General features: G+C 37.6%; 1 protein-coding gene across 6 annotated transcripts in view; it reads left to right on the top strand.

The window, feature by feature from the left end:
- The window catches only part of Fam184a (family with sequence similarity 184 member A), a 143719-nt gene that overhangs the window by 83811 nt on the left and 46497 nt on the right, over nt 1-13411 (top strand). For all 6 annotated transcript variants that reach the window (XM_008835772.3, XM_008835775.2, XM_008835774.2 and 3 more), the window contains exon 7: nt 11514-11675. In XM_008835772.3, the coding sequence (XP_008833994.1) occupies nt 11514-11675 (162 nt within the window). The remainder of the gene's footprint in view (nt 1-11513; nt 11676-13411) is intronic.

Genomic DNA, 13411 nt, shown 5'->3' on the forward strand with positions numbered 1-13411 from the left:
ACGAAGGCTTGGAGTGAGGTGGAGGAGACCAAGCTTTCTGCTTCCTAGAACATACTTCAGTGTTAATGTCCTCAGAACTACAGCTGTTTGGTCAAGATAGGATGCCAGTATTCAAGATGACCCATCCCCGGTAGATTTACCTCAGTTCCTAAACCTCAGCCAGCAGCCTCACATCTCAGGTTTCCCTCTCCTCTCACAGTGGAAGTCCACAGAGAACCCGCGTGCTCCTCAGCTCTCTAGCAGAAACACCTCCACCTCCTCCATAGGTAGTGGTCTTCTGGAACACCAAGAGAAGTTTGGTTTCCTGTCTAGGCACAGTTCCCACCTTTGTGACCCTGTAGCTGCTGAGAGACAAAACTCCCGGGAAATGTCAGACAGTGATAGGCCAGCTTTTCCCACAATGAACCCAAAGGCAGCATCCTTCTAGTACTGCCTTCCAAGGGTCTGAAGGTCAGAACCCCTGCTTCCTGCATGCCATCCATCCCCAGGACTCCACAGGTGAAAGCAGTCTGGTGATCAGCCAGGCCCTTTTATCTGGACTGCTGAAAACATCCTTCCTTGCCAGCTGTTGTCAGACAGGTGGCCATTCTCAGAGCCAGATCCTGGAGAGAAGCTTCCCGGGAAAGCAGGGGAGTAGGAAAAAGCCTCTCTGATTCAGTGCATGTAGGCATTTTGCTCTCAGCTGGAAGAGTTGATCCCCTGGTTGTATAATGTCACAGACATTGCTGACCTTGGTTTTCCACCCAGGTCCAGTCTTACAGATTTCAAGTCTTCTCTGCAGCTTTACCAGCAATTTAAGAAAGATGTGGATGAACATCAGTCCCTGACAGAGAATGTCTTTGAGAAGGGAGAGATTTCTTCTTCAGTGCCTGTTGGATAACATCCCAGGATAAACCCCCAATTTGGCCAAGTATGAGAACTTAGGAGTTAAACCCATTTGACAGGCATGAAAATAAGTCAGCCTAAAAACTGAAGGTGACCTTATAGAAAACAACTGATCGAGTACAACAATTGAATGTAGAATGTGACACTCTTACTCTTTTAATGTGTAATTATAATCAGCTTCAACTAACAATTTCCAGATTATTTTATCTGGAATATAATGTTTTCCAAACAAAATACTACCTTACCATATGGATGATCTGTATTTTTGGTCATCCTCTTTGAAATAAAAAAGATAAGATAAACTGAATACCACTAAGGAGTATCAGTACAACTGTTTATAGTCTTAAGGTGTGTGTCAAGGAGTTTGAGCTGAAACTGTCTCAGTCTAGGACAGTGTGGCCAACACCATTTCTGAAAGCAAATATGGCCAAGTTACATTCAAGTAGTCACATTTGCTGGCAAGTGCACTATGATGCCACACTAGAATAAAATTTTAACTACTCACTTGAGGTTAATGGCATTTGAGTCCACAGCAATGTGGCATTTCAAGACTGGGTTCTTGTCCACGGCTAAGCTCCAGCAATGGGAGACTGCACAATACAGGGCCATTTTGAACCTTAAATGGAACCCAAAGAAGGGGTGGCACACGATTTGCTGAAACGACAGTATATATGCTAAAGGAGATATCTACCCCATGTCAGCACAGGAAGTTACTGCATAGACCATAGTGACTACCATTGTATTATAAACCTTTATAAGGTTTCCCAGTGACTGCCACTGCTTAGAATAATCTTATGCAAGCTAATTTATGGCAGCCACTTGTTCTTAACAAGTGATAATTCTCTTTATTATACAAACAGATTAAAGCCCATAATAAGCCTTTAGTGTTTATACTTGAAAATAGGATGCTGAAAGGGTATGCTAACTCCTAATCTTGCTGCCATTGGAGAAACACTACAGTTTTATAAACTGAGTCTGTAAATATGTTTCTATAAAAGTAAATTCATGTAATGTTTTCTGCTAACCAAGAATAAGCTGGCAGTTCGGACAACTTTGTCTGTGTGAAATTACAGTGCATGGCGTCATATTATCCTATGTCAGCTTGTATCATTTAGTTATGGAGAAGTTTATAAACCCATTGTCCTTTAGTACTTATAAGGCCAAAAACAAAATCTTTACCCCAATAATTATTGGCAACTTCAGGAACTTTCAGATGAATTGATCCAACAAGCATGTCTATAATACAAAATAAACTATGATTTTTATCGTGAAGTTCTCATAGATGAAAAATTAAACTGAATATTTATTCTCTCCATTTCATTTTAAAATAATCTTACCACTTATTTTTATGCCATGTATTTCAATTGCCTGTTTATTGAAGAAATAAAGAAACCTATAATTTTTTGGCTTAAAAAAAAAGAGCACTGGCTGCTCTTGCAGAGGACCTGGTTTTCATTCCCAGCACCCACATTGCAGCTAACAACCATCCATAACTTCAGTTCCAGGGGAATCTGATGCCCTCTTCTGACCTCCACGGGCTTTGCAAGACACAGTTCCACTTACATACATGCACTCAATACACTCATTAAAAATTTAAAAAAAAAATAGTCTGGGACTAGAAAGATGGCTCAGCAGTTAAGAACACTGACTGTTCTTATAGAAGACCCAGGTTTGATTCCCAGCACCCACATGACAGCTAACACCGTCTGTAACTCCAGTTCCAGGGGATCCAACGCCCTGTTCTGTCCTCCAAGGGCATCGCATGACACAGGTGCACTTGCATACATGCATGCAATACATGCATACACATAAAAAATAAAGCAGAAAAACTTAAATCATTTCTTCCATTTTTATTTTTTAGGTAGCTAATAGATATAGAAAAACAGAAGGAAAGGATTAGAGGACAGTTTATAAAGTCTAAAAGTGATTGTTTTAGAAAGCATAATGAATATACTCTGTTCACAAATTCATGGATCCTGATAGCCTTTTAAATATTACAACCTAAAAACAAGCTCTGTAGATACAGATAATAAACCAGTGCCAGAATCATAACAAGATAACAACTGTCCCCCAGATCTCAGAGCATAACTATTATGTCCTATGAAATTTAGTCCACCTTCCAAATAAAATAGTGGGATAAACAGACAGTTAATCTACTCATTACGGTGTTTTTGCATGTTCTTTAACATTTAATTTATAGAATTTCTTCTGGGCATAAGCTTTCTATAACTATAATAAAATGTTATGTCACGGTTGATACAATGTCTGTCACATTGTAGGAAGTTAGTAAGTATTGAAATATTAAATGAATAGTACTCACTATTGAAAGCTAATTAAATGTCTTATAAATAAGAATATGTGGGCTAGAGAAATGGCTCAGTGGTTAAGAACATTGCTGCTCTACCAGGGGACCTGAGTTTGGATTCCAGCACCCATGCTGAGTGACTGACAGCTGCCAATAACTCTGGCTCCAGGAGATCCAATACCCTCTTCTAGCCTCTGTGCACGTACACCTGCACTCTTGTGCACATATACCCCCCCCCGAGACACATACATACATAATTTTTTAAATAAGTCTTTAAAAAATAAGTGTATATTATCTATTACTATGTGTAACATTAATAAAAAGATTTGTGACTTAATATAACATGTTTTTATCTTATAATTTAGTCAATCAGGAGTCCAGGTATGCAGTAACTGGATCCTCTGCTCGGGTATAAAATCAAAGTGACAGCTGAGGTAGCTGTCCCACCTGGAGGGAAAGGTACTTGTTCAGGCTTCCTGGGTGTTCATTTCCTGTGGCTGTGCAATAGTGTCCCCATCTTCTTGCCATCTCTTAGCCAGGGATTGCTCTCTGCTCACTATAACATGTCCTTAGGATTTGTTGCTTGGCTTCCTTCTCTCATAACCTAGTGCTGTAGTCTTCCAAGGCTGCTTCAGATTTCTCTGACTTCTTTTCAAGGTTTACCTGATTAGGTGGGGCCTACCTGAAATGATTTCCCTTTAGATTACCCTAAAGACAATTGCTTAGGGACCTTAACTACATCTTATAACATAACCATCAGTGTTATCCTGTCATATTCTCAAGTCCCAAGAGAAGTAAGAGTCATCCTTAATTCTGTCTGCATGAACAATCAAGTAAGTTCTTTCTTTCTGTGACTCCTATACAAATGTATTAATCATCAGGACCTAGGAGACATACAAAATACCCATTACCATGATTTAGAAAACCGTGATTGAGTTTCTAAACTCTGTTCTCAGATCATTTTAATGCATGCCTTACACTCACTGACTGATAGGTGCTGAAACTTAAAAATATTGATCTTTATGATTTTGAACATTAAAAAATAGAATATATTTCCAGTGTTTCACATTTTTTATTGTAATGTAGTTATAATCTGTTTTTACTAATGTGAGTGGAGTTTACAAAAGCTTATTCCATATAATATTTCCATTTATTACCCTTACCTCTGTATTAGGGACTTCCAATAGTCATTGTCTTTTTTTTTCTTTTGAAGTGCTAGAGGCTAACCCCAGCCTTTCATGTGGTATTCTAACATATATATTCACCACAGTGGCTTTAACATTTTCTTTTTAAGTATTTAAGTGTTAAAAAAAAATATTGCAAGTAGTAAGGATTTTATGGTGAAGGCCCATCTTATTTTGAGGAGAGGAGGGATTACCATGTAAAGACTATGGTCATTTCAAGATGGAGGTCTGCTAATAGCAAAGGCTATTCTAAGATGGAAGATTACCAAGTGTGCCTCTCTTACCACTCATCGAAGAAGCTTCTTTTTGTAACAGATGGAGACTACTACAAAGTTCCATGACTGATCATAGAAAATAAGTGACTGTGTGGTGCCCAGCCCTAAGTGATACATCTACAATGCAGCCTCTACACCTAAGGCTCAGAAAACATCAAGGAAGAGGGGGCAGAAAGAATGTAAGACCCAGAGGGGCAAGACACCTGCTGTTAGTTAATGTATTCCTAGACAAGATAGGGAAACTACACCAAAGAAATCATCACAGCATGGTAGTCTAACAATCTGCATAATGACCAAATCAGTTGACATACCAAGGTTAATGGGGGCAATTTCACAGGGTCTCGCCTCAAGAAGTACTACAGGCAATTATTGAATGCTGAGGGAGGGAGAATCAGTTTTCTCCAGGGACTAGCTCCTGAAGAGATTATCTAATCGCACGTGGGCATCCCTAAGCACAGGTATGCACAAGCACCACTAAATGGACTCAGTGAGATAGATGATACATAGATGATAGATAGATAGATAGATAGATAGATAGATAGATAGATAGATAGATAGATAGATACGTATATGTAACAATAGTAATCTTAAGAAAAGGACAAATTGAGAGGGAGTTGGGGGGGCATGGGAGGAGGTGGAGGGGAACTGGGAAGGATGGAAATAATGAAAACACAACACTCATATATGAAATAAAAAGTAAAAGTAATAGCCAGGTGTGGTGGCACTTGCTTTTATTCCCAGCACTTGGGAGGCAAAGGCAGGCAGATCTCTGTGATTTCAAGGCCAGCCTGGTCTACATAGAGCATTCAGGCCTAGCTGGGGCTACAGGGAGTTCCTGTCTCAAAAAGACCAAAAAAAATTAATTAATTTTAAAAAATGATAAAAGATACCTGCTAAAGCCAAGTTCGTATATCCTCAATCAATGACCAGTTGAGGCATATTTCTCCCCTGAATTCCAGACACTGAAGATCATGGTATTAGAGAGGCATCCCACTTAACCTTGCTCATCAGGTTGGTGTTTTCCCTAGAATACAAGTTACAAGTACTTATATTCATTTTTTAAAATATATTTTTGTATAGATCTTGCTTGAACTCTGGGACCAAAGGAGAAAAATAATGGCTTTCTCTATTTATCACTAGATTTATCTCCAAAATACTAGAACTGGATTCTAGTAACATCAGTAATGTTTGCATACTTCCATGACTTAAAAGCATTTGTTGACTCTGTAGTATCTTTTAGGAGATGAGAATATTTTGAGAAAATATCAAGAAATTCAATCTCAAGCAGTCATAAATCAAAGATAAGTATATATTTAGAATCCACAGGAAAGAATGATTCTCTAAACTTAAGGGTTCATAAAAGCTCCGGAGAATGTAGTATTGGAGATTTCAAAATGTAATACGGAAGATGGTTTTTAACAGGTCAGCATAGATTCACTAGGAGTAGGATTGATGGAAGTTAATCTGGATACGAGTGATTTGTTAGTACAGTCATACTGGTAAATACTTTTCAGTGTCTTGGTGAACCATAAAAAGTTCTGCATTATTAAACCAGGGTTTTTCTACCTCAGCACTGTTGACAGTTTTAGGCTGGATGATTCTTTAGGAGTCATCCTCCCACTAGATACTAGTAGTGTACACCACCCCTCCTCATGTCACTGTAACAATCAAAAAGTGTCCCAAACAAGCCAGATGTTCCCTGGGCATACTTGAGAGCTATTGCATGTAACTGAAAAAGTTCAAGTATAATAAGACACTATGAACCTCAATGTAAATAAAATATGGAAACAGAAATGACAGCTGAAGAAGAGGCCCCAACATGATGCCAGTCATGAGTTAAACAAAGAATGTTCAGTTAGAGCTAAAAGTTCTTCTGCACACCAAGCATCCCATAAGCAAAAGTGAAAAAAATGGAATAGAGGCATAAGTCTATAACTATATTTATTTATTTACTACCATAAGAGTGTTTACAAAGTAATAAGAAAAGCAGAGGCACCAACAATTTGTTTTTATAGAATAGAAAAAATAATTTTAAGCTCACTATAATTTAGAAATCTACAAAATGCCATTTATTACTATAAAATTAGCAGTGACAGAAATTGAGGACATGCAGTGTTACAGTGGGAACTAGAGACATAAGCGCCCAGAAGCTGCTGAGGGCAACATAAAGTCGTACAGTTTCCCTAAGAAGGGATATAGCAGCAGTGTGAGAACCTTGGATGGGCCTGTACATTAACTCAGCAGTTTCAGGTTTGTGTTTTTAACTTAAATAATTAGGAATATTGGCAAAGTTTCAACACTATAAAAGAAATTTAGAAATATCTTAACTTTTGTTAGAACTCTTGTTTCCATAAAAGAAAGGAAGTCTTTTTCTGATCCACATAGAGGCATCATTCATGTCCCTCTTTGTTTTGAAGCTGTTTCTAACATTCAGGGAAATTGCCTTTTTCTGCCTAGAAGCACCATGTAATGAGTGGTATTATATACCAGTGGCCTGTTGTTATACAAGGTCAACAAAGTAGAGGTACTGGGGCTCCTTTTAGAAGCTAAATACTTACCTATTGAGATGTTAAAGAGATCTTTATTTCATATCTATTATTTTGCACAATTTTTTTTAGTAATTGACTCATTCATTTAGTTAGTAAACATTGATGGTACCATAGAGTTGTTAGACACAGTGATTGCAAGGGTGATTAACATGGGCCATGTTATTGTGCAGAGAGTCACAAAATCAAGTATTTACAAGTCTAGCAAGATGCTTATTTAAAAAGTGAGATTACAAAAATACTTTGACCAGATGATAAATGGAAGCCTTTACAAACACCCAAATGCATGAGAATTTCCTCCTTACTGTAGAAATGGTAGTGTAGATAGAGTGCACCCGAGACTGTAGTATTATTTGTTACTATATCCCAGGCATTGTTCTGTGTTTTTCTGTCTTAAATCAATCCTTAAAAGAAGCCAGGGCAGTAGATTATAGTTAGGAAGTCACTGAACTATGATAACCACATTCAAAGTGGGGAAAGCCAGAATTTCAGTCCAGGTGGGATTATGTAGAACTCAATTTAACCATCATGATCACAGTTTAACACTTCCTTCAAACAAAAACAGAGACCAAAGAGAGATTACCAAGCTGATCTGGAGAGTTAGGCAGGCTTTATTTATCAGCAGCCCTGTAAGCCCACAACGAAGGATTGTGAATATTAGCTTAGGCTGCTTAGGTGCCAAGCACAAGCATGTGGATGCTTACTGAGAGGAACAAGGCTTACACTCATGCTCATATTCATAATTTTTAAGAAATCACTCTCATTATCAGGAGAAAGTACTAGAGAACAGCCCACATGGACAGCTTGGAGGGCCTGGGGTTGGGGGGTTGGGGGGTCCAGGGAGGAGGCTTCTGCTTACTGCGTTCTCTCAGGGCATACACTGAATCCAAACAGTGATCTCTATTGCAAGTGACAGAACTCAAACCAGCAAAAGGAAACACATGTGACTAACAGGTCTAGAGTATTGTTAGCCTCAAGCAGACTGGTTTCAGAACTGAGATTGGTGGCACTGGCCTTTTCTTTTCTTGGTTTACTTTCCTTGTGTTGACTTCATTCTTGAGTCATATATTCCCTTCGGTATGGTACAACTGGAAAAAACAGTCTTTCCTGGGAGAGCTTTTTCCTTCTTAAAAAAAATCAAAAGATCACTGAGCAGGGGCTGGAGAGATGGCTCAGCAGTTAAGAGCACCAGTTTCTCCTGCAAAGGACCTGGGCTCTATTCCCAGCACCCACATGATGGCTAACAACCATCCAGTAACTCCAGTTCCAGGGAAATCTAATGCCTTCTTCTGACTCTGTGGGCACTGCATGACATGCATGGGTGCACTTACACACATGCATGCAATACCCTCATACACATAAAATAAAAATAATAAATATTAAAAGATCACTGAGCAGATTAGGTGAGTCCATATTAATGTGAAAACTGTGGTTTTGCACTCTGGTCAAATTCCTACTGACAACATATGACACCAGGTGCCAAAAAGGAGATTTTGACAGCAGTGGACAAAAGATGTTTCTAAACAGATCCATTTTTATTACATCATAGAAAGCAAGCTTTAATCTATTGTGCTTGTTACTACCTGCTTTTTATATTACATTTAATTATCCATAATTTCAAAGTTTTTGTTTAAATGTTCATTCCATCTTTAATTAGAGTCCTTATTTCTTCTATACAGCTTCTCTTTAAATCTATATATGCTAATAAGAATACTGTTCTAATACTTACCATATAAAGCCCAAGCTGACCTAGAATTCACTGCCTAGCTCAGACTGGCCTTGAATATAAAGTAAACTTCCTGCCTTAAATCTCTGAAGTGTGATTGTAGGCATGCACCACCATGCCTGGCTCCATTCTTTCCTTCTTGATTGTACCTGGCATCTTTTCTAATAATTGTTTTTCTCCATATCCTTGAATATAGTTATTATCGTAACTCCATTAGGTGGGTATTATTACTTCTGTTTTATTGTGGTAGACGCTGGACTTACAACTAGATTTTCTGCTAAATTGAATAACCTTCTGGCTATTAAAACTGCTTTCCTCTGCTTACCACTGCCACACACATTTATAGCAAGCTGGATCACCACAAAAAGTAGGAAAGTTACAAGTAAACAATATAGAAATAGAAATGAGGACCAAAAATAATGACAGATAAAATTTTAAAACATTGTGGGCTGGAGAGATGACTCACTGGTTAAGAGCACTGACTGCTCTTCCAGAGGACCCAGGTTCAGTTCCCAACACTCACATGGTGGCTAACAACCGTCTATAACTCCAGCTCCAGGGGATTCAGTGCCCTCTTCTGACCTCTGCAGACATTGAATGACACAGGCACACTTACACACATGCAGGCAATACATGCATACACATGGAGAAAAATGTAAAACATTGTAAGTCTCTGCTGTATGTGAGCATGCTAGTAAGTTTAAAATTAGGGAAGAAATCCCAGATGTCAGTGCCTAAAAATACCTGCCTTTCTTCCCAGAGCTTTGCCCGTTCTTTCTCTCTTTCTTAAACAAAACCCTTTCTCTCCCTTTTATGTAAAGTTCCCTGAAGACAAAGCCACTTTTTACTTTGTCTGAAGAATGACTTTTTATCCACACTCAGGCCCTCTCTGTGTCTCATGTTCTAAATTATTCTCATTTCTCTTAAGATGAATTCTGTCAAAGTTTTCTTTGTGGTAATGCATTCATTCCCTACCTCACTGCCCTTTTATGTATGATTATTAAAAGGTTATTGCATGTGAAAGGACCTTGAAAATTACAGAAGATGTAGAAATTAGTTACTTGTCAAATTATTTTAAGTACTTGCCGTACTTTACTAGCTGAATTAGAACCAAATGTTTATTTGTTCTTTTTCTGACCCACAACATAATCTATGTGAGAGTCAAAGCAGTCTTTTTCTAATATGATATGTTTAATGTAATAAATGTTCAAAATGTAGCATAAATGTTCAAAATGTTTGTCAAATATAGTCTTTGCTTTGGCTGAAAAAAGAAAGAAAATAGGAGTATGACAAGTATACAACTAACACCATGGGAATGAGAGTCATGTGATTATGCAAAAAGATTTATTTGAGAAGTCTAGGTTTCCCATTTCTTACCCACAATCTAAAGCCCAAAAAGTTCTAAAACCAAAATTATGTTTTAAAAAGATTGATTATTTATAAATAAACGGGTTTTTTTTTTTTTGGTCTCTTTTGAGACAGGAAAAAAAAATTATCGTGGAAAAAAAATTAGGGAAGAAAAAAAACTTAGGGAAGAAGCCAGGCATGGTGGCACACTCCTTTAGTCCCAGCACTTGGGAGGCAGAGGCAGGCAGATCTCTGTGAGTTTAAGACCAACATAGTCTACATAGCAAGTTCCAGGCCACCTTGGGGCTATAAGCAGACCCTGTTTAAAAAAAAAAAAATTACAGAAGAAAACAGTTTAAATTTTTAAATGACTCAAAGAATGTGAACAACTTGACCAAGCCAGTCAAAACCATGTAAGAAAATAGTCCAACATGTAGTTAATTTTTACCAAATTTTCAAATTCTTTTGCTGTAAAAATATGATAGAACACACACAAAAAAGGGAAGTTCTTAAATTATTTTATGAGGTTAGCATCCATTTAGAGATACTAAAGATAACAGCTACCACCCCCAGAATCATTTAGCATATGAACAGGAAGGCTGTGTACCTGAAAAGGAATTGTGTGTCACAGAGGGTATTGAAGGATAATTTTCATAGCTTTCTTTCTGGCATCCATAAGCAGAAATATTCATGTATTTTAAAATAGGATTAACCATTTTCTTTTCAAATGAATTTTGACTTCATAGCATTTTCTTAGATAATTTAAAGTATTTCAGTTATAGATTTTGGTTCTTGAGATGATAAGGTATATTTAAGAGACTTTCAATATTGACCTAAATTCATCATCTTTAAATAGCATGAGAACAACTCATGAACTATAAATGATTTAATTTAAAACTATGGCTTCAAAATATTTTTTCTTCAAACTTTAATGTAATCCTTAGTTCCTTTCCATAGGTATTTTATTATATGACATAACCAGGACTTCTCTTAGCCAAGAGCTCCAGATGAGGTATATCCAGTTCTTACACGATAGTCCTGAAAAGGGGGAACCGTAGACATGGAAGTTTTCTATAAATAACAGATGATAAGGTCTATCATGTTTAAGTCTGTCTTCCAAATTTATGAAGAAGGTATCCATTCAGTAAAATTACAAATAAAGAAAAAGCTCTGAGAAGAAACCGTGAGACTGCGGTGCTAGTCTGGTGTAGTGAGCCGTATTAAAAATACTCTGTTTACTCACAGATTGGCCGCCTCCAAGATCTGGTAAGGAAAAGTGAACAGGGTCTTGGTTCTGCTGAAGGACTCATTGCCAGTCTTCAGGACTCCCAGGAGAGGCTTCAGAGTGAGCTGGACCTGACAAAAAGCAGGCTAAAGGAGACCAAGGACGCCCTATTAAATGTTGAGGTAATTGCTCATTTATACTGTAATCTAAATGTCAACAATATAAAAATATAATTCAATCCCTTTGCTTAAAGCTTATTTAAGTGTCGTTGTACTTAGTATATTAGTTCCTAGGATTCATATAGCAAAGTACTACCAAAGGTGTGACTTAACACAATAGGAATCTGTCCTCTCACAGTCCTAGAGACTAGGAGTCTAAAATTAAGGCATTGGGAGGCCCATCCTTCCTCTCACATCTCTTAAGAGAGGATACCTCCTTTTTTGTAGCTTTTTTGTTTCCCTAGAGATTCTTTTGTATTTGGCCATATAGTTTTGATCACTGCCTGTCTTCACATTATCATCTTGTGAGTGTACTACTAGCCATATTGGATTAAGAGCTCACCGTGCTCCACTATAACCTCATTTGAAGTAAATCCATCTGCATAGACTATTTCCAAATAAGGTTACATCCCGAGATGGAGTAAGTTTAAAGGATGAGAATTCAATAAATCTATTAGAGGCACAGTTAAATTCATGATAATTATTATGTGCAAATTCTTTTCCTTGATTAAAGTTGGAACTTTCACATATATCAAACATGTGCTTCTTTATGATTTACAAGTCTCACTTTCCCACTTCATTTTCAAGAAGCACCGCAAAGTTTTAGACTGCATAAATGGTAGACAACCCATAAAATGAGGCAGGTAATAGCCAGTGGGGTTCTTTCTGACCTTCTCCCTCAGAAGTGCTCTGGAACGGAGGCTCCAAAGTCAGGCTGGTCCTGTGTGAATTTTGCATCAATCACTTTGGAAAGAGCCTCAGATTCCTCCTTGACAATTTAATAAAGGAGAGCAAAGGATAATACTTTTTGCTCATAACTGTAATAATTAAAAGAGATAAGCTGTGTACAGTATAGTGCTTAGTAAGTACTCAGTTAACATTTACTTTAGAAATAGTCCCTTTAGCTTAGAACTGGTGGCATTTCGAGTGCATATGCACTTTAGTGGAGGAACCTTCTATATTGTGCATGTATGATTCTACTCATGTTTTACTTGAGGTGTGGCAAAACAGTTTTCCTTCTGTATACCTTTCTCTACTGGTTTTATTATTTGAAAGTGCTAATATATGACAAGAAATAGGTCGAAACTTACTATAATGTACAACATATTTAATGTATGTGATGCCAAACATTGTCTATAACCTCAATGGTAATATTCTGTCACATAAAGCTGAATTGTACAACTAAATCATATTAAGAGGCATTTTTGTACATTGCCAAAAGTAAAAAGAAGAGGCTATTTTTTTAAAACTTATTTATTTGTATTTTATGCATATGATTTTTTTGCCTGTGTGTGTGTAAGTACACCCATGTCACACACTGCCTGCAAAGGCCAGAGAGGGTGTCATATCTCTGGAACTGGAGTTAAAGGCAGGTGTTAGCACCATGTGGGTGCTGGGAACTGAACCCAGGTCCTGTGCAAGAGCAGCCAGCACTCTTAACTGCTGAGATGTCTCTCCAGCCCCAAGGAAGAGGCTATTTTAAAGTAGTAAAATATATTTTAAAATGAATGGTTGAAATTTGTGCATGTATTGTGTGTGTGTGTGTGTGTGTGTGTGTGTGTGTGTGTGTGTTTCCTTGGAATCAAACTCAGGACCTTGCTCATCAACTGGCCTTTTTCTCTGTTCTGCTGGAAAAAATTTTAGAAAATAGATGGGCTGGAGAGATGGCTCAGCAGTTAAGAGCACTGACTGCTCTTGCA

Source organism: Nannospalax galili, unplaced genomic scaffold (assembly GCF_000622305.1).
Source record: "Nannospalax galili isolate Female #2095 unplaced genomic scaffold, S.galili_v1.0 scaffold417, whole genome shotgun sequence".
In the NCBI taxonomy this organism is placed as follows: domain Eukaryota; kingdom Metazoa; phylum Chordata; class Mammalia; order Rodentia; family Spalacidae; genus Nannospalax; species Nannospalax galili.